The sequence below is a fragment of the Letharia columbiana genome, assembly GCF_014066305.1.
Source record: "Letharia columbiana isolate WasteWater2 chromosome Unknown Sc0000052_s0, whole genome shotgun sequence".
In the NCBI taxonomy this organism is placed as follows: domain Eukaryota; kingdom Fungi; phylum Ascomycota; class Lecanoromycetes; order Lecanorales; family Parmeliaceae; genus Letharia; species Letharia columbiana.
This window is the reverse complement of record NW_023501096.1, coordinates 16,872-40,887: the sequence shown is the minus strand read 5'-3', so window position 1 is coordinate 40,887 and position 24,016 is coordinate 16,872. Positions and strand designations below refer to the sequence as shown.

General features: G+C 43.3%; 4 protein-coding genes across 4 annotated transcripts; all 4 read right to left on the bottom strand.

Annotated features, from left to right (window-relative positions):
• Nucleotides 1-118: 118 nt before the first annotated feature.
• Nucleotides 119-1,773, bottom strand: HO173_010693 (uncharacterized protein; the record flags this gene model as incomplete). Its single annotated transcript, XM_037312578.1, has 3 exons — nucleotides 119-322; nucleotides 380-600; nucleotides 654-1,773. The coding sequence occupies 3 exons, from the start codon at nucleotides 1,771-1,773 to the stop codon at nucleotides 119-121; spliced, it is 1,545 nt and encodes a 514-aa protein (XP_037160426.1).
• A 2,190-nt stretch (nucleotides 1,774-3,963) lies between these two features.
• On the bottom strand, nucleotides 3,964-4,566 carry HO173_010692 (uncharacterized protein; the record flags this gene model as incomplete). Its single annotated transcript, XM_037312577.1, has 2 exons — nucleotides 3,964-4,389; nucleotides 4,474-4,566. The coding sequence occupies 2 exons, from the start codon at nucleotides 4,564-4,566 to the stop codon at nucleotides 3,964-3,966; spliced, it is 519 nt and encodes a 172-aa protein (XP_037160425.1).
• A 16,523-nt stretch (nucleotides 4,567-21,089) lies between these two features.
• On the bottom strand, nucleotides 21,090-21,782 carry HO173_010691 (uncharacterized protein; the record flags this gene model as incomplete). Its single annotated transcript, XM_037312576.1, has 1 exon — nucleotides 21,090-21,782. One exon carries the CDS (start codon nucleotides 21,780-21,782, stop codon nucleotides 21,090-21,092), a length of 693 nt encoding a protein of 230 aa, XP_037160424.1.
• Nucleotides 21,783-22,627: 845 nt separating this feature from the next.
• HO173_010690 (uncharacterized protein) lies at nucleotides 22,628-24,005 on the bottom strand (the record flags this gene model as incomplete). The annotated part of the gene is made up of 3 exons (XM_037312575.1): nucleotides 22,628-22,903; nucleotides 22,965-23,517; nucleotides 23,572-24,005. The coding sequence occupies 3 exons, from the start codon at nucleotides 24,003-24,005 to the stop codon at nucleotides 22,628-22,630; spliced, it is 1,263 nt and encodes a 420-aa protein (XP_037160423.1).
• Between the last annotated feature and the right edge of the window lie 11 nt (nucleotides 24,006-24,016).

Genomic DNA, 24,016 nt, shown 5'->3' with positions numbered 1-24,016 from the left:
TTGTGCTTCCATCCGCTCTACATGAGTATAATGTACGGTTCAACTCCACCTGCGCACGCTGCAGACAATTTCACTCAATCCATCAAGCGCCCCCACGTTCTTCCCGTACGCCCTCTACTCACGCACACATCGGCGTCAAGCTAACAATCGTGCCCTGATCGATAGCACAAGTGAGCGTCAACGACTCTGTCCACGGCCTATCATCTCTACTCTCAATACTCTTGAATTCCTGCATCAGTCTGATCGTCGTATAGCTAGCTTCTGTGAGTGCGAATTGCTGTCCAATGCAGATTCTTGGTCCTCCATTAAACGGTAGGTACTCCTGCTCGCTGTTAGCCTGCAAGCACCTTGATATGCGTGTGTAGCCAGAACGACTCACCCAGCCAGGCCTCAGCGTCTCCCATCTCTCAGGCTTGAATTCTTCGGCATCCTCGCCGTAGAACTCTTTTCGGCGGTGCATGGTGTAGAGAGACCATTGCACGTATTGGCCTTTGGGGATGAAGAGAGGTGATTTGCCATCCTCGCCGCCGCCGCGAGGGAGGATGGTGTCGACTTCGGCCCTGCGGGTGTTGCCTGGTACTACTGGGTAGAGACGTAGTGCTGCGATACCGTTCAGTCAGATCGACATAGAAAGCTGACAAGTCGATGCTTACATTCGTTCAGAACCCATTTCAAGTATTTCATATCCTTGATCTGCTGGAATGTCGGCTTCTCCCCTCCCAGCGCATCCACCTCCTCGCGCAGCTTCGCCCAAATATCCGGCCTCCGAGCAAGTACAAACCATGTATCGCTCAGAAGACTAGCCGTCGTGTCTCGGCCCGCTAGAAGGATGTTCATAAGCTCTGATCTAAGCTGGACTGGGTCCGTCGTCTTCTTGACCAGCTCGTACAAGAAAACGTAACGGTCATCAGCTTTTGCGTCCGTCTTCTCAAGATCGAGTGTCTTTCTGTACGCTAACCCTTTCCGGACGAACTTGTCGACGAAATCTTGGCAGTACTTCCTATCGTTCTTCGTCGCTGACCCACGAAGCCATCCTCCAATTTTGCCGGTTCGGAAAGTTTCAGCGATCGCCTCCTGACTCCTGTTGAAAGCTTTTGCAAACTCGGTGTTGTCATGGTTTGATTCTGGAGCGAGACAATTTGTCGATTCGCCGAACAAGAACTCCGTAGCTGAATCCATTGTCAACATGAAAAAGAGATCCTGCAGGTTGACGGTCGAACCATCTTTGGGAATGGCTTTGATAAGTTGATCGATATGGATATCGAAGGTGGTGAGGTCGCCGACTTGGCTGCGGACGAAATTGGGGCGCAGGAGCTCGCGAGAATTATGCCAGGCGGCGCCGTCGGTGGTGAAGATGCCATGGCCAAGAAGAGGGACGAAAGCGTCTTTTCTGCGCTTTCCCAGGCCCCAACTTTTGAAATCCAAGGCTAAAATGGTCTTGATGTTCTCGGGTTCATTGGTTTGCATGAGGTCAGTGAAGATGAATTTCATGTGGGTGTTGTTTCCAATTCTCAAGAACCGGGCTCTGTTATGAGCCATCAATCGATGCTCCTGGGCGGCTTTTACATTCCCCATGAGCGCCTTGATGCCGATTATGTTGTCGGGGAATGAGTTGAGCTCGGGACTGTGTTTCATGGGCTTGCAGCCATGCTCTTTGATCATGGCACGGCGAGATGCGCCGATGGTGAGCTCCCAATGGATGTAGTAGAGGACGTAGATGACCAACGGACCGAAAAAGACCTGGATCAGGCCGGGGAGCGCGAATGAAGCCATATTGGCCGTAGATAGGTGTGAGGTCAAGAAGAAAGGCGTTTTCTGTTTAGCAATGAGTGCAGTGTAGGGAAGAAGCTGGAGAAAAGTGTCTCGCAGCCGGTCTTCGCTCTCTCCTCTACCGAGTACAACGTGCTGACTTAGGCTGAACAACGCCAGATGCGAGCCTCGTGGCGCTATGGTGAGTGGGAGAAGTACTTTCAAGCAGGAAATCAAACACAAAATTGGTGCGTATACAATTGAGAAGTATATAATCCGCGAACCAGTGTTGCGATAGTCGAAGGAAAGCAAGAGAATAATGATGCTGCGGACATGGAGAATGATGGAGTGTCCGTAGACCGGAGACGACGAGACACACGGAGTCTTACATGTATACCATTAAGGCTATCTTCCTCTACTCTACTACTCCAGAGGCTGCAAAAGCAGGATGCGAGGAAGTCTCATGGCCGCGAGTTGATGCCAGCTGAACTGGGTACCGAGATACCTAGGACTCAAAGGCGTGCCATCTCCGACACTACGGACGTAAGCTAAGGTACTGCTACTGATCTAGTTCTCCCAGTCATGCCAAACGTTGCTTTCTTTTCAAATCTCCTACTCTACTTTATCTTACTTGTACCTACCTTCTGACGTTCATGCAATCAATTTCAATTTTCAATTTCCATGCAGAAATGGATGAAGCAATGAGGGGTCAACCATGAGGCGGCACATGAGACCTGCTTAACTCCGTAAAGTATGCCAAGCAGCCAAGGGGAGGCGACAGAGTGAGCCAACTTATTGAATCATGCTCTGATTGGTCTTGATTGGCTTAGCGGCACCGTGCGACCAGGAAAAGCTCGGCTTTCTTTGGGCTTGGTCCCCGGGCCTAGGCCAGTCAGCCGAGGTTGGTGTTTGGACCTAGGACCCCATCGTCTCATTTGGTGGGGGGGGGGCCACGCCCTGAAACATAATAATAATGGCCAACCGCGCCAGCATTGATCAAGTAGAGCACTTCCTGCAGTTCGGCCTTCCCGGTGGGATCCTGGGCATGGGAGCACATGGCATCCCGGAGCGGGCATCATCTAAGGTATCATCCGAGCGATTGCTGCAGGGGACATCGGCCGTATAGGAAGGTAGGATTTCGGCCGTAAGACAAAAAAGCAAGGTATCCTTGATTGCTCTGTTGTGTGTTTTCAATTTTCCGCTGGCCGGGGTTCATGCTGATGAATTTCTACTCGCTCGGAGAGAAACACCAACCACATGGTTCTTCCGAGCGAAGAAAAGCAGGTATATTGCATGATCGAATCTCCAATGCATTGCTTGAGAATGAGTCCACTGCATTGACGCAAGAGAACAGTCCCGCTGTTTGGGTCTGTTTTTCAAAGGCATACGCCTCGCTGACGGCATCCCATAGCCTGACTTGGTCGAAGATCCTCCAGTGGCAACGGCTTCCCCAGCTGTCCTCCCGCATCCCTCCGAACCTCCAAGTTCCCCAACCGAGTACATCCATTCTGCTATCACAATGGCACCCACTCCCTATCGCCCACGTGCGGAAGTCTGGTGGCTTCGTTGTCCATTTCGCGCACTCCGAAAAGTAGGTCTGCATCCACTGGGCTAATCATCCGCGCGCCTTGCGACCACCTGGGCGAATTTTGAGATATTGAGGGAATTCCAGGTTTTGGTAACGGCCATGTGATGACTCGCAAATGGAAAAAAGTCCGAAGTAATCTTATTGCGTGATATCTGCGAAGGCCAGTCGGAAGATGATTGAACAACCGATGGGATGCTGGGGTTGCAGCCTTACCCAATCATATCGTTGCGGCCGTTGTATTTCGGCCATAGCAGGATTTTGGATAAAGCGTTATAGGCTTTGACGGCCTCTGAATGATCGATACCGCTGGGATGTTCGATGCAGTGGTAGGCCAAGTAAGCGAAACGTGCGATTCGGCCATGATAAATATCCATACTTCTTGGCACCAGGTCCGTTGCGTTCTGCAGTGTGCAGGCAAATTTCACATAAAATCCCGCAAGAAGAATTGGCAGAAAGTAGAACATCCTCACTGAATGAATGCATAACTTAGCAACCTGATCTCCGACCAATTCGTCCATGTACTAGTACAATAAACTCGCATCGTGTCCGACATCCTGTACACAGATCCGCCGACTTCACGAGCCAAAACAGCATCATACCTTCATACTCCCTTCCCCTCCCCCCAATCACCCCCGCCCACCGCCACCAACCTCCCCACTCCCCTCCCCCGCCTCAAACCTCCTCCCGGCCTCCAAATCCGTCACCCCCTCGATCCGATTCCCGCACCAATAATGCCCCGCGCTCGCCCTCCCCAGCGCCGCCCCCGCCTCCCCCCCCAACACCTCCCCGTCCACGCTCCCCGTCGCGACCTCCAGTTCCCCCGCGCTCCCCTCGCTCCGCCACGTCAGCGGCGACCCGCACGTCGCGCAGAACCCCCGGTGGCGGCCCGGGCTGGCGGAGTACTCGGCGAAGGCGGGCAGGTCGGCCGGCGAGGCGGTTTTTGCCGGCACGGCGGGGGAGGACCAGAGGAGGCGGGAGGGGGCGGTGTCGATCCAGGCGGTTAGGAGGGCGCCGCTGCGTTTGCGGCATTGGGTGCATTGGCATGTGTGGGTCTTTTTTTGTGTTTGTCATTCGGTAAGTATGTAACTTTCCTTTTTTTCTACGGGCGTGGGAGAGCGGGGATGGATGGGCGTCACCTTGGGGGGCCAGCCGGATGGGCCGCCGAGGTTGAGTTCGTAGCGGATGGCGCCGCAGAGGCAGCCGCCGGTGATGGTGGTGGGTGGAGGCATGGGTGAGGGGGTCGGAGTGTGCTTTTGGGGTTTGAAAAGGGTTTTTGTTGAATGGTCTTACGAAAGGACTGTAGATACTTTGGGTGGCAGAGCCCCGCCGAAAATGAAATTATTATCAGTAAGCGAAGTGGTTTTTCTTTTTCCTTCTTTTTTCTTTCATTCGATTCTGTATGCAGCCTAAGGCTATGCCAACTGTGAAGAACTTACAAAGGCCTAGTTCAATAGACCAAGGCACCGTGTGATTAACATACCCCCGTATTCTCATAGATCTGATTGTCCTCCGTTTTATCACGTAGAGTATCCCTAGTCGTCCTTACAAGTATAGGCCTTCGACTTCTTTAATGAAAAGATATCATTCGACGCCCTCGAATTTCCTCTCTGTCCTATGATCATCCTCTAAAAAGTCATAACCAGATAGCCCCGTATCCATACATGTGGCCAGCGTGCCAGCCAAGTATCACTTGACATGGTTCGGTGTAACATTAAACCGCTTCACTGCCAAGAGTCTTGGCGTGAAATATGTACTCGTGCGTTCGAGAAGTGAGCTACTTGATAGAGCGAGGACACCAGTAGATCAAGCGACATCCCACTAAGTAAAAAGATCTATTGGTGTCCTCGCTCTATCAAGTAGCTCACTTCTCGAACGCACGAGTAGAGAGATGGCGCGGCCACGACGACGATAACAACCTGTGTATGGCGGAGCTTTGGCACTTGGACGTGAGCTTGTTGTTGTCATCCTGTGTAGGAGAACAGCCACTGCGACGTACGCTTTCGATTCTCGTGACGTGGATTTCCCCTAAGCAGGATCAACCGGCCGTTTTCCTCGCCGTATCGCCCATTTACTTAGAGGCTTCTGCACTTGATCGACGAGTAGGCCACGTCGTGCCCGTTTGGGGCTTTGCGGGCGTGCGCATCGCTGCAGCGATACACGCTGCCAACGCGAGGCTGGGCCGTAGCTGCTATCGAATGCAGGACTTCGTGGGGTGGTTAATACTGGTCACGAGCATTGCGTACAAGTGCTACCCAATTGCTGGTGACCAGGCAGTGTATAGGTGGTACAAATCAGGTCTGGACGAGATTCCAATCAGGTACTTTTACTCGTGAGAGAGGGCGAGATCGTTCCAATGGTTAACGACAAAAACAATACTTACTCCTGTTAAGGAGTCGGCAGCGTAGGTAGCTTCGTTGATTCGGTAAATTCAAGGCACTGCTTTTAGCTTAGGTGTAAGATACTCCTTTCCGGGTAGTAGAATAACCGCCGCAGATGCGATCACGAGCGTATTCAAGCGTTAAAGTGATGTTTTACGGTACCAAATAACAGTATTGGACGAATCTACTGAACCAATCATTTCGACAAGGCTCTTGTTTTGAACTCCAAGTACCAGGAATACATACTCCACGAAGCTATCGACCAACAAAATGGCTCCGCAAAACAAAATCTGGAAGAAGAAGCCGACGAAGGATGGGCGAAATGCGAGGCAGCGCCGAGCAGGTCTAAAGCGGGCCGCCCAGCTTGCAAGCGGTAAGCACATGTATTCATCCGTGTAAACAGAGAGCTCCGCAGCTCGTTCTCACGAAGGCCTATGCTGACAAGGCACCCCGGACCACATCTTACTGCCGTTGCAACCGCCCTTCAAAACCGAACCTTCACCAGCCGAACCGTTGGCTTAATTACAACCTTGGGGCTGATGACGTTCGTGGGGGCTAGAATGAGTTCTGTTGGGGGTTCAAATGGGACACTCAGTTGTGCGAGCGCGTGAATAGAGAGAGGGTCGATGCTAGGCGTGCTGCCGGGGTGGGACCGGAGGCGGGGATGAACGATTGGTAAGCGCTTATCCTGTCAGGCAAGCTTGCAGAGAGACCTCCAGTCTGAGAGGGTGGCTGCGTTGTCCTTGACGTCGAGTTAGGGTATTATGCCCAGAAATTTTGTCGTTCACGATCAATATTGACTTGAAATTTGAGTGGTAATAGCCAACAGATTCCTCGTTGATGTTGATCCCGTCGACATTTTAAGAATATGTACCGCTTCGAATGTCATTATCTCTGGCACTTTACTTGACATCTGTGTCCTTGAAGGGCATGCTGACTTGAAAGTCTGATTAGGTTTGGTCAGGCTGTCACTGGAAGTATTGCCGGTGCCGGTGATGGCTCTGGGGTCGGGGCCGAGGTCGAGTAGAAAGGAGGAGAGACGATGGAGCAGGAGGTGGAGAATGAGGAGGGAAAGAAGCGGGAGGATAGGAACGAGGATAAGGGAGAGATCTCCCATTGCATTTCGGGTGTAGAGCATGGAGTGAGTGGTCTCGGGCTTTAGCTTGGGATTCAAACCCCATCAAAAGCCTCTCCTGACAAGCAGTCTTAGATTCACCACGCAAAGCAAAGGCAAAGGCATAGTCTCATCAGTCACTGCAAAGCAGATGGTTTCTGAATACCTATGCGCTGATTTACTGCGAGTGCATAATTATCGGGAACGCAACGCAGAATTTGAATCTCAACGGAGGACGGAAGTGACCTCGCTCATGCGTTCCGGTCTCATGAGATCGCCATCCGCGGCCTAGGTCATCCAACCTGGCATAGACTGGCATGATAACTCGAGGTTGCGAGGCTGATCGAAGCATGAATCCACTCCAAGCGTACACGCAACCAATTCCACCAGATTCACCAGACGCGTTCAGTAAGAAGTCACCGACCGATGATGGAGGAATAATGGAGAAGCACTAGAAACTTTCATGAGACGTCGTTGGAGAAAACGGTAGAGATTTTTCAGCTGACAAATTTCTTGCTAAGACACCAGGATAACCAGGTGTGATCATTTTGGCTTGCTTGCATTCCAAGGGTTCTCTCCGCTCAGGTCTTCTTTTATTCTGGGGTAACTGTGGCATTGGATGGCACGTCTTTCTCAGCAGGATTGGCGCTCGCCAACTGGAGTCTCTACGAACCAAAAGAGGACAAGACGATACATGTTGTCAGTGCCCTTGCAGCACGAGATGAGCCACCCGGCGAATGTCACCTTCGCCTAGCCATACTCCTAAACCCTTTTCCTCGTCCCGACTCAGACGGTGTGCCCAAAACCTCGAATGGGACTAGTGGATTTCCTAAAGTTTTGCGTAATTCAACGGTCGCGGTGTGCCTAAAACCTCAAATGGGACTAGTGGATTTCCTAAAGATTTGCGTAATTCAACGGTTGCGGTGTGCCCAAAACCTCGAATGGGACTAGTGGATTTCCTAAAGATTTGCGTAATTCAACGGTTGCGTGGTAAAGTATTGTCAGGGAATGAACCGTGTATCGAATAATGATATTAGGGCCAGTTCGGTAACCACATATTTTGAAAATAACCCCTACTTATTTTCACTAAATAACGCCACCTCTTGGCAAATGAAAATATGGCTTAAAAATAACACTAATTTATTTTCAAAATATGTAAAATATATATACGGTTCCGTTCGGTAACCCTGTTTCTGAGGCTGAGTCAGAAACGTCGCAAAAAAATTGAGAAAATCATCTTCTTTATCAGTAACCATTAAATTTCTACCATTCCACGTTATTATGGCGGAGACACCTGCTACTACTGCTATATAGGCTTTAACTATTATTGATACTTTTATTGCCCCCTTATTGTTATTGCCATTGATGTCCCCTGTTAGTGTCCCTGCTAGTGTCCCTGCTGGTGTCCCTGCTGGTGTCCCTGCTGGTGTCTCTACTGGTGGGGTTAGGGTTAGGGTAACCTTAATACTTATATGTATATTAGTTACGGATGTCCATTATTTTAGCGTGCTTAGCCTTCTTTTGCCAAAAAACAAGGCTCGAGGCTTGTTTTTCAGATATTTTGAAAATATATTCTGAAAATATGATAATCGAACGATACCCTGTATCTATATGACGCTAAGTTGAAAATAAGTAGGGGTTATTTTCAAAATATGTGGTTACCGAACTGGCCCTTAGTGGTGTCATATGAATGGAATATTAACTATGAAGGTTGCTAAGTAACATGTGTGCCGAAGTCATCAGAGTGCCAAGCCGCCAAGGAGCTAGCCCGAATGGAGCCTAGCGCAAGTCTGGAGAAGGAATGCCGGTTGAAACCATGACAAGTATGTATGGACGGGATGAGAACAGGCAAAGTCTAGGGCAGAGGAGAATGATGATGCCTCAGAACGAGAGCGGGACACGGCTGAAGCATGTCTTAAACGAGTGTGCGACAATGATGAATGTTGCGCCTGCATCTGGCCCCCCGCCCGGCCCTACTCAACTCATCCTGCTACGTACCTACATACAAACACTGCGCCCTCGCTTGCTTCTCAGAATACAGCCGTAGCTGTGCATCCATCCCCGGCCATGTACACACCATACAGCAAATGTTTCCACCGAATCGGAATCATCACCCATTCTCTACGGGACTCGCTTAACAAGCGACAACATGACAAAGACGATCGCTTTGCCTACATAACAACAACAATGATAACACTAATAATAATAATAATAATTTGTAAGCACTTGGCTCGCTCGCTCGCTTCGCCCCACCAACAATCATCAACAGCCGCAAGCTTTCTTGCAACGGCTGCAAGGAAACCCGGCGCAAAGGCTTGGTCTGACTGATAAATCACATCTGACAACGCGCACTTTTTACCCGGCAAGCGAGCGAGGCGGTTTTAATTATGGCCCCGACTGCAAGGTTCGTGCAAAGTGCTAGGAACCCGGTTCTACTTCATCACATCTTACGAGTCACAGCGTGTAGATTTTGAGTTTCATCTCATCTCATCTAGCTCTGTACTTTTTTTGCTTGACGCACGGTAGTATTGTTTGTTGATGTGTTGTTTCTGCATTGATATCGGTGTTTTGGACGTTTCATGCCGGGGGGTCGCCAGGGCAGGGGTGGATTCACGATTGTCGGTCTGGCGGGGGGGGGTTTTTTGGGGTTTTTCTTTTCAAATTTTCCTTCACTTCTTTTTTTTTTTTTTTTTGTTTTTGGTTTTTGGGGTGCGGGGTCTTTCGGCCTTTCTTCTTTTCTTTTTAGCGTACACTTATAATATTTTTATATATATTAATTCTATTCACTATTCATACTACAATAATACACAAAATAGAGTTATCATATACACTATTAAGTCTCTAATATAATACTATCTATCTTTCTTCTAGAGCGAGTGACTTTTTTTTTTTTTTTTTTAATAAATAATTTAAAAAGGGGTTTTTTTTTTAAAAGTTTGTTTTTATAGCTAAAGGGGCTTTCTTCTCGAAAGATTATTTATTAAAATTAAAAAACCAAAAATGAAAGAAAGTCTTTTACTTATATAAAGACTAATCTAGCTAGATTAAATAAGAATCTAAAGAAAATAGATATCTTTAATATATTAAAAGAAATAGACTCTAGATTAAATCTTCTTCGTATATCTACTAACTTAATATTAGCTATATATCTCTTAATCTTAAATCTAGATAATACTTAAAGTTAAATCGTTATAAGTAAGTTATAGATATATTATCGTTTAGAAGAACTCGAGAATTTCGATAAGAAGATTCTAAATATTAGTAAAGCTAGATCGTTCGCATAACGTAAGAGAAAGCGTTCTATCTCTAGAAGATATACTATTAAACTTAATTTAAGTTATATCGAAGTATAACTTATAAATATTATCGAAGAAGAGTTAATTGCAATCTTTGTCTTTATCTTTAACTCGTAGAACTTTATAGAAAGTGCTATCGAAACTTCTAATACTTAGTATAATAGATTAAAGATATTAATAGAAAGCTTTCGAACTACTAGCCGTAATATTAAGATTCTTTAGTAATAAAATAAAGAACTCGACTATAATATCGCTTAAGCTAAGACGAAGATATTAGTAATTAATATCTAGCAATAAGTAATAGCAATAGTTAATTATTTCATAAGCGAGAAACTAATAATAGACTTCGAGGCTTATATGATAGATATCGCATAAAAATAACACTATAAAACTTATTAAAGAAAATAAGAAACTTAAGTAAGACTTAAGACGTAAAGAGTAATAGCTGAAGAAGTAATAACCTTACACATTAGCTAATTTAGAAAAAAACTTCGATGAGGAGAACATAGAGGTTATATCTCGTTAGCCGAGTATTCCTATTAGTAGCAACCATCGAAAAGGGTTTATAGGCTCTTTAGAGACCAGGTATTAGTTATAAAGGAATATATCGATGAGATGTTAGAAAAAGGCTATATTAGACCGAGTACTTCTTCCTATATAGCACCCGTTCTAATCGTAAAGAAACTCGATAGAGAACTTAGACTATACGTAAACTATAGAGCCCTTAACGCACTTACTATCCCTAATCGAAACGCTTCTCTATTAATTAAAGAGACCCTCGCTAAATTATACGCGGCGAGAATATATAGTAAATTCGATATTATAGCCGCTTTTAACGAAATTAGAGTAAAAAAGGGTTACGAGAAAAAAATCGTATTTCTTACTCGATATAGCCTATTCGAATATATAATAATATCTTTCGGGTTATATAATACCCCTATTACTTTTCAGATATTTATTAATAACACCTTACGCGAATATCTAAATATATTCTATACTATTTATCTAGACGATATTCTTATCTATAGTAATATCGAAGACGAGTATATTTAGTATATAGAAAAGATATTAAAGAAATTTCGATAAGCTAGCCTCTATCTTAATATTAATAAATACGACTTTTATATTATTAGAGTTAAATATTTAAAATTAATTATTATAATAGAAGAAGTAGAAATAGATATAAAGAAAATTAAGACTATTACTTAATAGAAGAAACTTAGATATATTAAAGATATATAAGTATTTCTAAGATTCGCTAATTTCTATTAAAAGTTTATTACGAGGTATTCTAAAATCGCTATATCTCTAATAAATCTTACTTATTGTGAGGGCGTAGTCCACTGGCGGTCAGCTAGCGGGCATAGGCTATAAAAGACGTAGTGTCGTTATGGGGTTTAATAGTATATTTGATAGTAGAACTAATCTCTAAGGAATACCAAAACTTCGGGGTATGCGAAGTAGACCTATGTCCGCCAAGCCCCTAGGTATACGGGGTACGTTATTGAAACTGGACCCTGAAAGGGACCCTGACGTAGCATATACGATGTCGGCGCCTTGGCGCAAATAGCGCCAAGGCCCATGACGCATTAGGTCTGATAATTGCCTCCCCTTCTAGGCCCTAGTCTCTAGGCGCCTAAGCAAAGATAGAACGCTTATTAAAAAATCTTTAAATCTTAGTAGGGAAATAAGGGAAAAGAGTCGATCTATTGAGGTTATGATATCGTTTCGATAACGCGGTAGGATTAACCCTTACGCGCTATAAGCGCGTGACTGATGTGTTGTATAATAATATTAGTACTACCTCCGAGAATAACATCGCTTTTATAGTGCCAATCAATGGCAATCTGTAGCAAGCCGACGCGCTTAGCATTGGTGTTCCTGCAGCGCTAGTTAATAGCCTCTACAGCGAACAATATTAGATTTAGGAACTTATGACAAAACCTCGAAAACCTAGTGGGTAAAAGGAGGGAGAAGAGTTTTCCTATAGGCAACGTCGTTTTTATAACGTATTGCGTCTATAGCGAAGCAACGTAGTAATAATCTTTATTGTGGGGATTCGAAGGGAGTAACCGATAGAGCGACGCGTTCGCGACAACGTCCTCGATTATTAATCAATAATAGTAGAAACAACAACGGTAGCTAGGCGACGCGGTCTAATAGGCAGCAGCAAAATATTACCACGTCGCTGCTACCTGCGTTACTGGGTGCTATCCGCTAGTGGTAGCGCTGCGGTGAAGGATACAAAAACCCCTTCCGAATTGTTTGTTTTTGTTCTTCGCAACTCCTAACGCCCCTCTTATAAGTGCTTGCTCTAGCGCCATAACGTCGGTATTGATGTTGACGTGAGTGTAATATATCTTATTATACTAGTAGTCTGCTTCTCTTTGTTGTAAGTACCTTGCTATCACCGATCGCGTCGGTGCGTAGGCTGATAATTTTGTAGTATCCTTTTTTAATAATAATAATAACTTTAACAGTAAGTGCATAGTCGCCCCGCAGGCGCGACTACTAACTCTTGACTATTCCTGCCATCATCGCTCTGTATACGCATCTGCTAACAAGTCCTAGTGTCTGGTTTACCATGTAGGACTTGCTTTTGCCGAGGCGACGATTTATATATTCGAGGTGAGTCTCCCCCTGCGACAACTGTAAGGCCGGAAGGCGCGGTATTAGTCGCTATATTGAAATCCCCTTGCACCTTTAGGCGCAGGTAAGGAAATCAATACGACGCTATCGCCGCGCTGGATGGTCTTGGAAGCTATCTCACCGACGGGCTAAGCTCGGCAAGGAGATTACCCAATAACGTAAGTCATAGGGGCATACGGTGGTGACGGCTTCGGCCGCCCTTGCTATAATTGCAGATCTCTAAGGCTAGCTCGTGGCGGCATATAAGCGTATAGAGAAATTGGAGGGAATGAATGAGTTGCTGGAGGAGGAGCTCGAGAGCCTCCGTCGATATACGGCGGACGTCGATGGGTACTAACACGAAGACTATACTTTAATTATCTCCTCGTTAGAGAACTAAATCGATAAATTTAACTCGGTCTCTAACGCTAAGATAACGGAGAATACTTAAGTGGCGACCTTTTTTTAGTAGCAGCGCTGGCGTGGGGTCCCTAGGCAGTCCTTTAATGGCTGCCTTAGATAAAAACACGCCTATATTAATAGCACGTGCCCTAGTGCGATAAACTTTCTTTATAGTAGAGTTTAGTAGATAGCTAAATAATGTAATTATTTTATTAATCTACATCTTAATAGTAATAAGTGTAGAGGAGTGCGCGCGTAGTATAAGTATTACCTAGGAATATATCTGATCTAGTCGATGGTTATGTCTAATTTCGTCGCCTTCGCTTGCTCGCCGTTGATTTATGTGATTAATCGAGCTCTTTAGTAATAAGAGACTCAATATTTGTTGCTTAATGCTTCCGCTTACTGCCCGCCTGTTTATAGGCTTAGGTTAGCTCGCTAGCACCAGTAAGTTTATTATCTGGCAGCTATTGATTGTACTCTTCGCCTTAATTAGTCCATTTGACTTTGTACTAGACGCCTTTCTTATACTTGACCCTATTAATAATTTCTTCGACCTCCCAAAGCTTATCGTCATCGATAAGATCGAGGGCCTATATAAAGGCTTCCGCTATATCACCGTAATCGCGAAGATAATAAGGCTCAAGCAACGATATATGAAAGGTATTATAAATCCTATACGTCGAGGGTAGAAGCAGGCGATACGCCTACGCCCCTACCTTATCTATAATCCGAAATAATCCCACGAATTTATGAGACAACTTCTTACTTAAGCGTTTCTACTTCAGGTTCTTAGTCGCTAATATTATTAAATCGCCTACCTTATAGCTTTAAGGCTGATACGTTTTATTATAGTACTTAAACTGAGCCGTAACCGCGCTGCGAAGGCGCTCTACTATCTTATCCCTTAATACTTATAACATCTTTATCCTATTATTTATAGCGGATATCTCCCTCTCGGCGGAATCGTCCTCGATCTCCCAACGGATTTTAGGATGATATTCGTATATTAGGAAGAACGGTGTCGTTTCGATAAAGGAATACCAACTGTTTATATAAGCGAACTCTGCTATTGGTAGTTGTTTCGCTTAAACATTTTGCTTATCGTTAGCGAACACGCGTAAGAAGTGTTCTAGCATCTGATTTTGCCGCTCAGTCTATCCGTCAGTTTACGAGTGAAAGACGGTGCTTAGGCGCCGCTTGATTTTGAAATAAAAGTAAACGGCGGACTAGAAGCTATTGGTAAATACAGAGCCTCTATTATTAATAATACCGTTTGATATACTATAGCGGTATACTATTTTGGAATAAAATATTTCCGCTAGTTAAGCGGCATCGATTGTGGTAGATATAGGAATATATTTTATTATTTTTGTGAATCGATCTACTATAACTAGGATAGCATCGTAGACGATGCCCTTATACTTGCTCGCTGGCAAGCCGGTAATAAAGTTTATAGAAATTTTCTTTTATAACTTGATGGCGACGGAAAGCGAGCTTAACTCGCCATATGGGCGATGCCGCGGAGCTTTAGTCCGCTGGTAAACGTTATATATCTTGATATAGTCGGTGACTTGCTTTAGGCTTTCGTCCTAATAGTATTTGCGGGTAAGCAGCTTATACGTCTTCGCAGCGCCAAAGTGTCCTGATAACGGATCATCATGGTATTTGCTAATGAGCTCTTCCCTTAAGGTCTTATCCCTAGAAATATAAAGGCGACTGTTATGTCTTAATAGTCCCTCGGAGTCTAAGACCTATACTTGGCTGCGTACGCGACGCTTGACCGCTGGCTCATTGATATTAGTTCGAAAAGAGCTCACCCAATTATCATGAGCTTGTAGGTCTCGAATTAATGTTTTTATTAGCCTTTGGGGTGCGTTATAAGTAGTCTTTTATACGGCCTTAGGCTCCCTCCTAGAAATGATTACCTAGACGCCGGCAATGCGGAATGCGGGCGCTATCGCCGCTGTAACCTCCTTGCCCCTTTGCGACTGCTCGCCGCTAGTTTAAAGTGCGAGTTTATTCTGTAGTGTCGGTAAAAGTTTGATATTTAACGGCGAAGTTCTCTCGTAGTTAGGGCGCCGCGATGGCGGGTCGGTAGGGTTTAGTTTACCTGCTCGATGAAAAATCTCAAAGTTATAAGCAGCTAACTTCAGCGCCTAACGGGCTTGCCTGGAGTTTAGTTTCTTCTGCTTTATAAAGCCTTTAAGGTTATTATAATTCGTTAGAACCTTAATGTAAAACGTACTACCTTCTAGGTAGTGACGCTATTGCTTTATAGACGCTATGATAGCGAATAGCTCTTAGTTATAGGTCTTATAGTTTTGCTTCGCAGAAATTATTTTCCTAGACCAGAATATCACTAATCACTAGTGGCCATTCTTATTCGATTGCGAAAGTATGGCCTCTATATCGAAGTTGAAAGCGTCGGTTTTAAGACGTAGCTTTAAATTTGGGTCGTAGTGGCGTAGAAACGGCGCGGTTACGAAAGTGTTTCGGAGCTGCTGGAACGCCTGCTCAGCGTTATCTATCCACTCTAACGACCTAGGTTTCTTATTATTCTTACTCCCTTTAAGTAAGTTAATAAGTAGCGCTACTATACTGAAATAGCTATAGATAAATTGCCGATAGAAATTAATAAAGCCTAAAAAGACTTATATATCTCGATAACTTTTTAATTTTGGCCACTTCTTAATAGTAGCGACACGTTCCTAATTCATTGCGATACCTTCGGTAGATACGATGAACCCTAGAAACTTAACCCGTTCGGTGTAGAATTGACACTTCTTTAGGCTAGCGTACAGTTAGAACTAGCGCAGACGCTTAAGCACTTGCTTGACGTGTCGTTAATGCTTCGCTGGGTTAGCACTGTAAATCAGAATATCATTTAAATATACCACGCACGTTATATTTACCAGACCCGTAAGGGCTCTGTTGATATACGCTTGAAAAGTTGCCGGTGCATTGGCGAGCCCAAAAGATATAACTAAATATTCGAAGTGGTTATAGCGATTACGAAACGCTATTTTCTACTCATCGCTTTCTTTAATTCAGATTCGATGATAGGTATTCTTAAGGTTTAGCTTTATAAAGACTTTAGCGTTGTATAAGCGGTTTAGAGTCTTAGTAATTAGGGGTAGCGGGTGTCGATTTTTAATAGTTATCGCGTTTAGGTCTCGATAATCAATGTAAAGACGAAGCCTCTTATCCTTTTTAGGAATAAAAAGGATCGATGCTTCGACTGAGGAAGTCGAGTAATGAATTTAGTTTTTCTAAAGGGAATTCTTTAGATAGCGCCGTAGCTCCGTTAACTCCGTTTGAGATAGATTATATAAGAGGCTATATAGCGGCTCCTTACCGCTCTCGATCTTAATGATATAGTCTCCCTGCTTAAGCGCAGGCAAGATCTCTGCTTTTTCGTTAAAAAAAACGTCGTCAAACTCTAGTAACTTCTGAGGGAGCTTCAGGCTACGCCCGTTTTCCGGTTCGCTTCGCGCCACCGCGGCGTACACGATTGCGAACACATTTAGCTTCTGTTCGATGGTTCGGGTAAATTTGGCTGGTTCTTTAACCTGCAATTTGCTAGCGTTGACTTTAAACCGCCACTGCTCCGCCGCTGGGTCTAGCAGTACTTATAATTGACTTAGCCCGGGCATACCCAACACGATATCAGGGCCTTTTTGATCAATAGTATAGAAGAGTGTGCTACACTTCCTACTCTGACCTCAGCTGTCCACTAACTAGTAATCTAGCTAATACACGCTATAGTAATATATACTTTAGTCGCTTAGCGCTTTCGATTGCGATAAGATGACGTCGTAAGGTTTTAAGTCCTATTGAACTACGAATTTTTGCGAAATTAAATTAATATGCGTTCTAGTATTGAGTAGAGTAACGAGTTATCTCTGTTCACCCTGAAGCTTTATCTACCCCTTTATAAGAATAGAAGGGATTGTCTTTATTGATCGTCGTTCTTGCCTCGCTTTTGAGGCGGTTGTGAGGCCGGATCTTTTTTTGTTAATACTGCGTCGATATGGGTTGTAGGCGGTTTATCGAGGTTTGGATACTTAGGTGTTTAATGACCCTGTTTTTTATAATGGAAATAACTATTCTTTTTGTAGTTAGGGTTAAAGGATTCGGCTTTGCGCTTTACGCTATCGTCTTGGGTGCGCGCTACGTGAACGCCGCCGTTTGAAGTCGATTTAGGCTTCGAAATTCGATTCTTTAGAGGCTTATCCTTAGCGGACCCCCTCGAAGACTTCGAATGGGAACCGCCGCCGGAGCGTACGCGTTTTAAAATCTTTTTCTATATAATAGCCTGGGTAAGAATTTCTTTTCGTTGTTTTAGTATACTATTAGTACTTAGAATCTTGTTTTTAAGCTCTAGTTTAAGCTTAGCTAAGAAGAAATTAGCTTGATGCTTCTTAGAAAATAGGGTTATATAGGCCTCTAGCTCCTTCAGGTAGGTTTTAAAAATAGATATCTTCTAATCGGAGCGTTGTTTGACCTTCTCTTACTTTTCGTATATGAGAAGACGGCGGTTTATTGGATCCGCTACTAAATTAAGTAGGAACTGCTTAAAGAATTTGAAAGTCGTATTCTTTAGGCTATAGGCTTGGTAGTATTTATATTATTAAGTATTAGGGTCGCCTTCTAAGGACTGCATGTAATAAATAATCCTTGCTTGGTTGGTGGTGAAATACTTAGGACTTATAAGGAACTTGATTTCGACTTCGCGGAACCAGCGTAGGTGCTCTCCCTCACTAATATCCTTATAAGAACGTATCCTTTCGGGGCGAAGTATTTTCGTCTTAATTAATATATTCGCTAGAGGCGCGATAGTAATCGGCGTAGGTGGGTCTTCGCTAGCCGTAGACGGTGAGCTAGCGTTACGAAGCTCGCAATTGCGGGCCTCCAACGCAGCCAATTCTTATTCTTGTTCCAGGCGATGATTTTCGGCTCTAGCGATTGCAAGACGTTCTTCTACAGTAAGATCTTTTATTGATAAGAAATTCTCGAACTTATTATCGGCGCTATAGCGGCTCTCGGTGTTATTTTCGTTTTTTATTATACGGCCTAGAGGTAAACCCGATATTATAATGATAATGGGCCTTTTCCTTTAAAAGGTAGAGAGATTAGAACTGTGAGGGCGTAGTTTACTAGCGGTCAACTAGCGGGTATAGGCTATAAAAGACGTAGTATCGTTATAGGGTTTAATAGTATATTTAATAGTAGAACTAATCTCTAAGGAATACTAAAACTTTGGGGCATGCGAAGTAGACCTATGTCCGCCAAGCCCCTAGGTAAACGGGGCACGTTATTGAAACTGGACCCTGAAAGGGACCCTGACGTAGCACATGCGATGTCGGCGCCTTGGCGCAAGCAGCGCCAAGGCCTATAACGCATCAGGTCTGACACTTATACTTAATAGAAGAAAGACTTTATCTATTTATAGGCTTAAGAGTACTCTAAATAACTCGCTTTCGAAATACTTAAGAAAGCTTTTACTACTATCTCTATACTTATATACTTTAACTTAGATAAAAAAACTTAGTTAGAAATAAATATATCTAATTTTATAATTACTACTATTCTATTATAAGAAGATAAAGATAAAATACTTAGATCTATAGTATTTCTCTTTAAGAAGATATCTTCTATAGAGTATAACTACGATATTTATAATAAGGAATTTATAGCTATAATATAGGTTTTTAAGAAATAATATTCTAAGCTAGCTAATATTTCTATCGAAGATTCTATTAAAGTTATTTTAGACTATAAGAACTTATAGTACTTTATATTATTTAAATAACTTAATTTCCGCTAAGTAAGATAGATGAAGTTTCTATTCAAATTTAACTTTCGTATTATCTATCGCTTAGAAAAATAAAGTATTAAATTTAATAGTCTTACTCGACGAGTAGAAGATTTATTTAAAAACGAGAATAACAATTATATTCGCTATCGATATCGTATAATTCTTAAAGATAATAATCTTAACGAAGATATTAAGAATATTATATATCTAGTTATTATACTTCTAAACGATATAAGAGAAAGTATTACCTCTCTAACTATAATATTATATAAATTTAACGAATAAAATAGTATTAATAATAAGAAGTCTAATAAAGAATTATTATTGGGGGCCCCGATAGAGACTTCTTAAGAGAAGTCTTTAGAAGAATTAAGAGAAGTCTCTATTATTAATATTTCTAAGTTATTATATTAAATAAGAGACACTTATAATTATAACGATATCGCTTAAAAAATTATTTAATTAAAGATATCTAAATAAAGAAAGCTATTATTTAAAATAATTAAGAATAACCTTAAGCTAGAACTAAATAACTATTATCTTTACGACGAGTTATTATACATTAATAATAGATTATATATATTAAATATTTTCGAATTACGAATTAAAATTATTAAAGGTATTTATAACTCTTTACTCGAAGGCTATACTAATAGATTATTAATCTACGATAGAGTAAGTAGACTTTACTATTAAACTAAAAATAACGAATTTTATTATCTACTATATTAAGAGTTATTATATCTATAAAAGATCTAAGACTTATAAAAAGAATAAGTAAGATCTACTTAAACTTCTTTTTATTCTTAAACGATATTAATAAGATATTTCTATTAACTTTATTATATTATTATCTATTTATCTTAGATATAAATACTTCTATTAATATATTATAATAGTTATAAATAGACTTAATAAGAAGAAGAAATTCGTTTTTTTAGACTCTTTGGAAGTGGAGATAGTAGTTTAGGCCTTTATCGAATTTATATAGCGAGAGAAAGAATACTTATTTACTATTATCTCCGACCGAGGCACTTAATTTATAGCACATTTTTAAAGAAGACTATATAAAAGGATTAGAATTAAACTTAAGCTCTCTACTACGTTTTATTTCGAAATTAATAGATAAATAAAGAACGCTAACGCTACTCTAAAGTAATATCTTAAAACTTATATTAATTATAATTAAGATAATTAAGTAAATCTATTATTAATAGTAGAGTTCGAAGCTAACTTCGATAAGAACGCCTTATTAAACATATTATTATTTCTTCTTATTAAAGAATATATTCCTTACTCGAAAATAGAATTCTTAATTTTTTAAGATTAGTTCGCTAGTTAAAGAGCGAAGAGAGATATTAAATTAGTTAATAGATTTATCGAGAAGATAAATATTATAAAAAATTATTTAAGAAGTTAGCTCGAATAGTTATAAGCTTTATAGAAGAAGTAAGCTAACCATCACCGGCTCTCGACGCTAGAATTTAGAGTTAGAGATATAATTATATTTAATAGAAGAAATATTAAAACTATACGCCCTAGTAAATTACTAAATTATAAGAATTTCGAATCGTTTAAAATTACTAAAGCTTTAAACAATTTCGCTTATGAGTTAGAACTCTCGACTTCTATAAATAATATTCATTCTATCTTTTATTTATAACTACTATATCTCGATAATAGTAATCTACTATTAAGATAGATCGAGTCTTCGCCGCCGTCTATCGATATTAATAAGAAAGATAAAATCTACGATATTAAAGAAATAGTTTAATTTAAGCTAGATAAATAAAAGAATAATCCTTTAACTAGTAAGAGAGAATATCTTATATATAAAATCAGGTATAGAGGTCTCGAGATCGAGGAAAACTTATTCTAATAATTATTTACGGATATAGTAAAATGTTCGAATCTGATAGCAGACTTCCACACTGATCGGATCGTGCACGTTGCGAGCAGAGAACGACCTCCTCATCAAAACGCCATTACTGATATGTTATGTATATCTCGATCATATCATCATTACAGAGCATCGTAGCAATCAGTATCGGTACATCATCTCCATCGTATACATCAACCCATCCATCCATCCGTCAACTTCTTCAACCCCCCTTCACGCATTCCCGTCGCTCCACCTCTCCCACTCCTCCTCCCTCATAAACTCCACACTGCCCCAACCCCCTCGTTCCCCGATCATCACACACTGCTCCCTCACGCCGTCCCCCCTCTCCACGTGCGCCAACCCCCCCTGCCGCCAACCATCCAGGTACTCGCACCCGTCGTCGACGTAAAACACGACGTGGGTCATTTCGTCCGGCCAGACCAGACTCACGCTCCTGGCTTTGTAACTGATGGTCGTCGGCGAAGACGATGACAGCGAGCGCCGATGACGCGACGACGGTGATGTCCTGCTGCGTAGTTCCAACCTCTGCCATTCCGAGAGGGCGCTTTGTTCGGAAAGGTCTTGCCATTGGGGTGGCGCGTGGGCGGGGTCCGGTGATGTGGATATCGTCTCGGTGATGGGGAAGCATTTGGTGTTTCGTGGCGTTGAGGGGCAGGAGAGTAGGTAGGGTGTTTTAGGGGGGAGTTCGATCAGGTTCAGGACGTCGGCGGCGCAGGAGCTGCCTGGGTAGGCTGTTACGGAGAATTCGGATGACTGGTCGTGCAGGCAGGTTATTGATGATGATGATGATGATGATGATGGGCCCGAGATTGCTGATTGCTGTTGTGATTGGGACTTTGGCTGTGTGATTCGTGACGAGTGGGCAAGACTGCAGAAGAGGAGGATGAGGAATAGGTCGTTCATCTTGTATGTAAGAGAGAAGAAGTTTTGGTGGATATGAACAGATGAAGGACAACGTGTCTGTGGTACAGAGATATGTAAAGAAGAAGAGAGCACACCAAGGGTTGATGATGTACTATGGCACTGTACAGCTATACAAACACAACTCGCAAAGCAAGCGAAGGATTCAGGAAGAGAAAGCTCAAACTTATACTACTGTTGCAAGGAAAGAAACAATTGGCTATGCGGCAAAGAAAAGAGATAGAGCGCGACGACCGCAGCACGCGGAGAAGGGTGCAGCGGTCATGAAGAAGCAAGCGTAAGAAAGCCACAGGCATCTAGACGCCAATCTAATACTTTATATCGGTATTCTGACTTTCACCAAGCGAGGAGAATTATAGAATAAGCATTGAAAGACTTTTCCGTATATGGGTGAATATGGTGTGAATATGGTGTACCCACGTTTCGAATGCATGAACCATCAGTGGATTCAAACAGCTCCCCTGGTAGCACTGCCGTATTGCTTGGCATCCGAGTCCAATCAAAATCATCCCTGAGGCCAAGGGCGCAATTAGCCCGCGGAAGATGGGGCGACTTTGCCTGAAAGGACTTAGGGTTTACCGTGCAACCATTGATAGGATTCCCTCCAGGGCTGAGTAACATGCAACCATCATCCCCGCCCCGCGTGGTGTGCATTGTCCCATCTTTATAGTAGTAAGGAAAGCAAGCGAGGTATGACAATACCTGCTGTGTTCGTTGTGCTGACTGCTAGTAGCGTGCTGCATTATGATCTTTCCGTGTTGTGCTTAATCTTATTGTTCTTCTTCTTGCTCCCCGTCCTTCAGGCTCACAACATTACAAACATTAGCTCAGCCAGTAACAGGCAAGCCTCTCTTCTCCAGCTCCTCTTTGATCACCTTCCACCTCCCCACCTCGATTTCTCGGTCGATCAAACCATATCTTCTATTAAGGATTTGCACGTTCGGAAGTTCTGCAACTTGATTCGACTTCCGAAGGGCTTCCGCAGTCCTTTTTGGTTTGGGCTTTTTCACTAGGTGGACGAGTAATGATTTTGGTGTGCTGATGGCTGAGATGTCGGGGTCTGGAATGCGCCTTCCCGTCAATTGCATCACCCTCTTGAGGACCTGAAAAAAAAATGGATCAGCAAGGTTGTCAGGCATGCAGTGTAGATCACGGGCCGCTCACTGCAAATTTCATTGCTGCATCGTCCATTGAGACATCGCGCCAAGTATCGCTCGCTGGCATGAAGGGTGCAAGATCTGCTGATCTTGCAGGATCGAAGGACTCTTCGTCCGGAAGTGGTAGTTCAGAGCCTTCCAATTCCAAATTGATTTCGTCATCTCCCTTGACAATCTGCGACGGCCTTTCTTCGGCGTCATTGGACTCCATCTCCTCCTCTGCAAGTTCATCTGTAATTTCGTCTGTAACTTCCTCTTCTTCGATGTCTGCGTCTTGCATCGCGATATTGTCGCTCGAGCGATCTTTTGGTGTGACGCATTCCAATATGGACTGTCGCAGCTCCTCACTCTCAAGCACCAAAGCCAGCTGTCCGCTTGCGTCCTGCTCGAATTTTGCGCCCCCCGCAACACGTGTGGCATAATCTTCCGTAGGGTCTGCTGAAGAGTAATCCATTACCAATGGTAGTCCAGCTTCTTTCAAGGCGTAGGTCTCCACCAAGGCGCGATGAACTGCGAGGATTGTATCATTTCGACCCTCTGTTCTCTTGGGACGAATGAAACTAGATCACGAGAATTAGTAAACGTTGCAATGCTTGCAGTAGAGTTGACTAAACCCTTTAAATGGGTTCGCCACCTCCCATTGCCTTGTCCCCCAACCAGGCCCACCCACCATCTCTAGGCCTTCAGCTGTATCCGCTTCGAAATATTCATCTTCATCTTCGGGCTGTTCCACCTCCTGCTCAGGTGCCGGTTCAAGCTCCCTGCCCTTTTCCCTCGCTTGCTCCTTCTCCCTTCTTCTCTGATCAAACACACTCTCTTTCCCGTACGGATCGTCCTGACCTGGCGGTGTCTCTGAGCCCCATATCTTTTTTCGTAACTTTTCAGTGTTGAGCCAGCTGGCGTGTCTGCTGGAAGCGTAGGGTAGGGTGATTGATGAGTTAGTCATTCTTACAGCGGTTGATGCTCGGAGCCGACAGTGTAGGCAGACGTAACCTGATTGAGGTAATGCAAGACGGGCTGCAAGGCTAATGCGGCCGGCAGAAGTCATACTGATGGTGT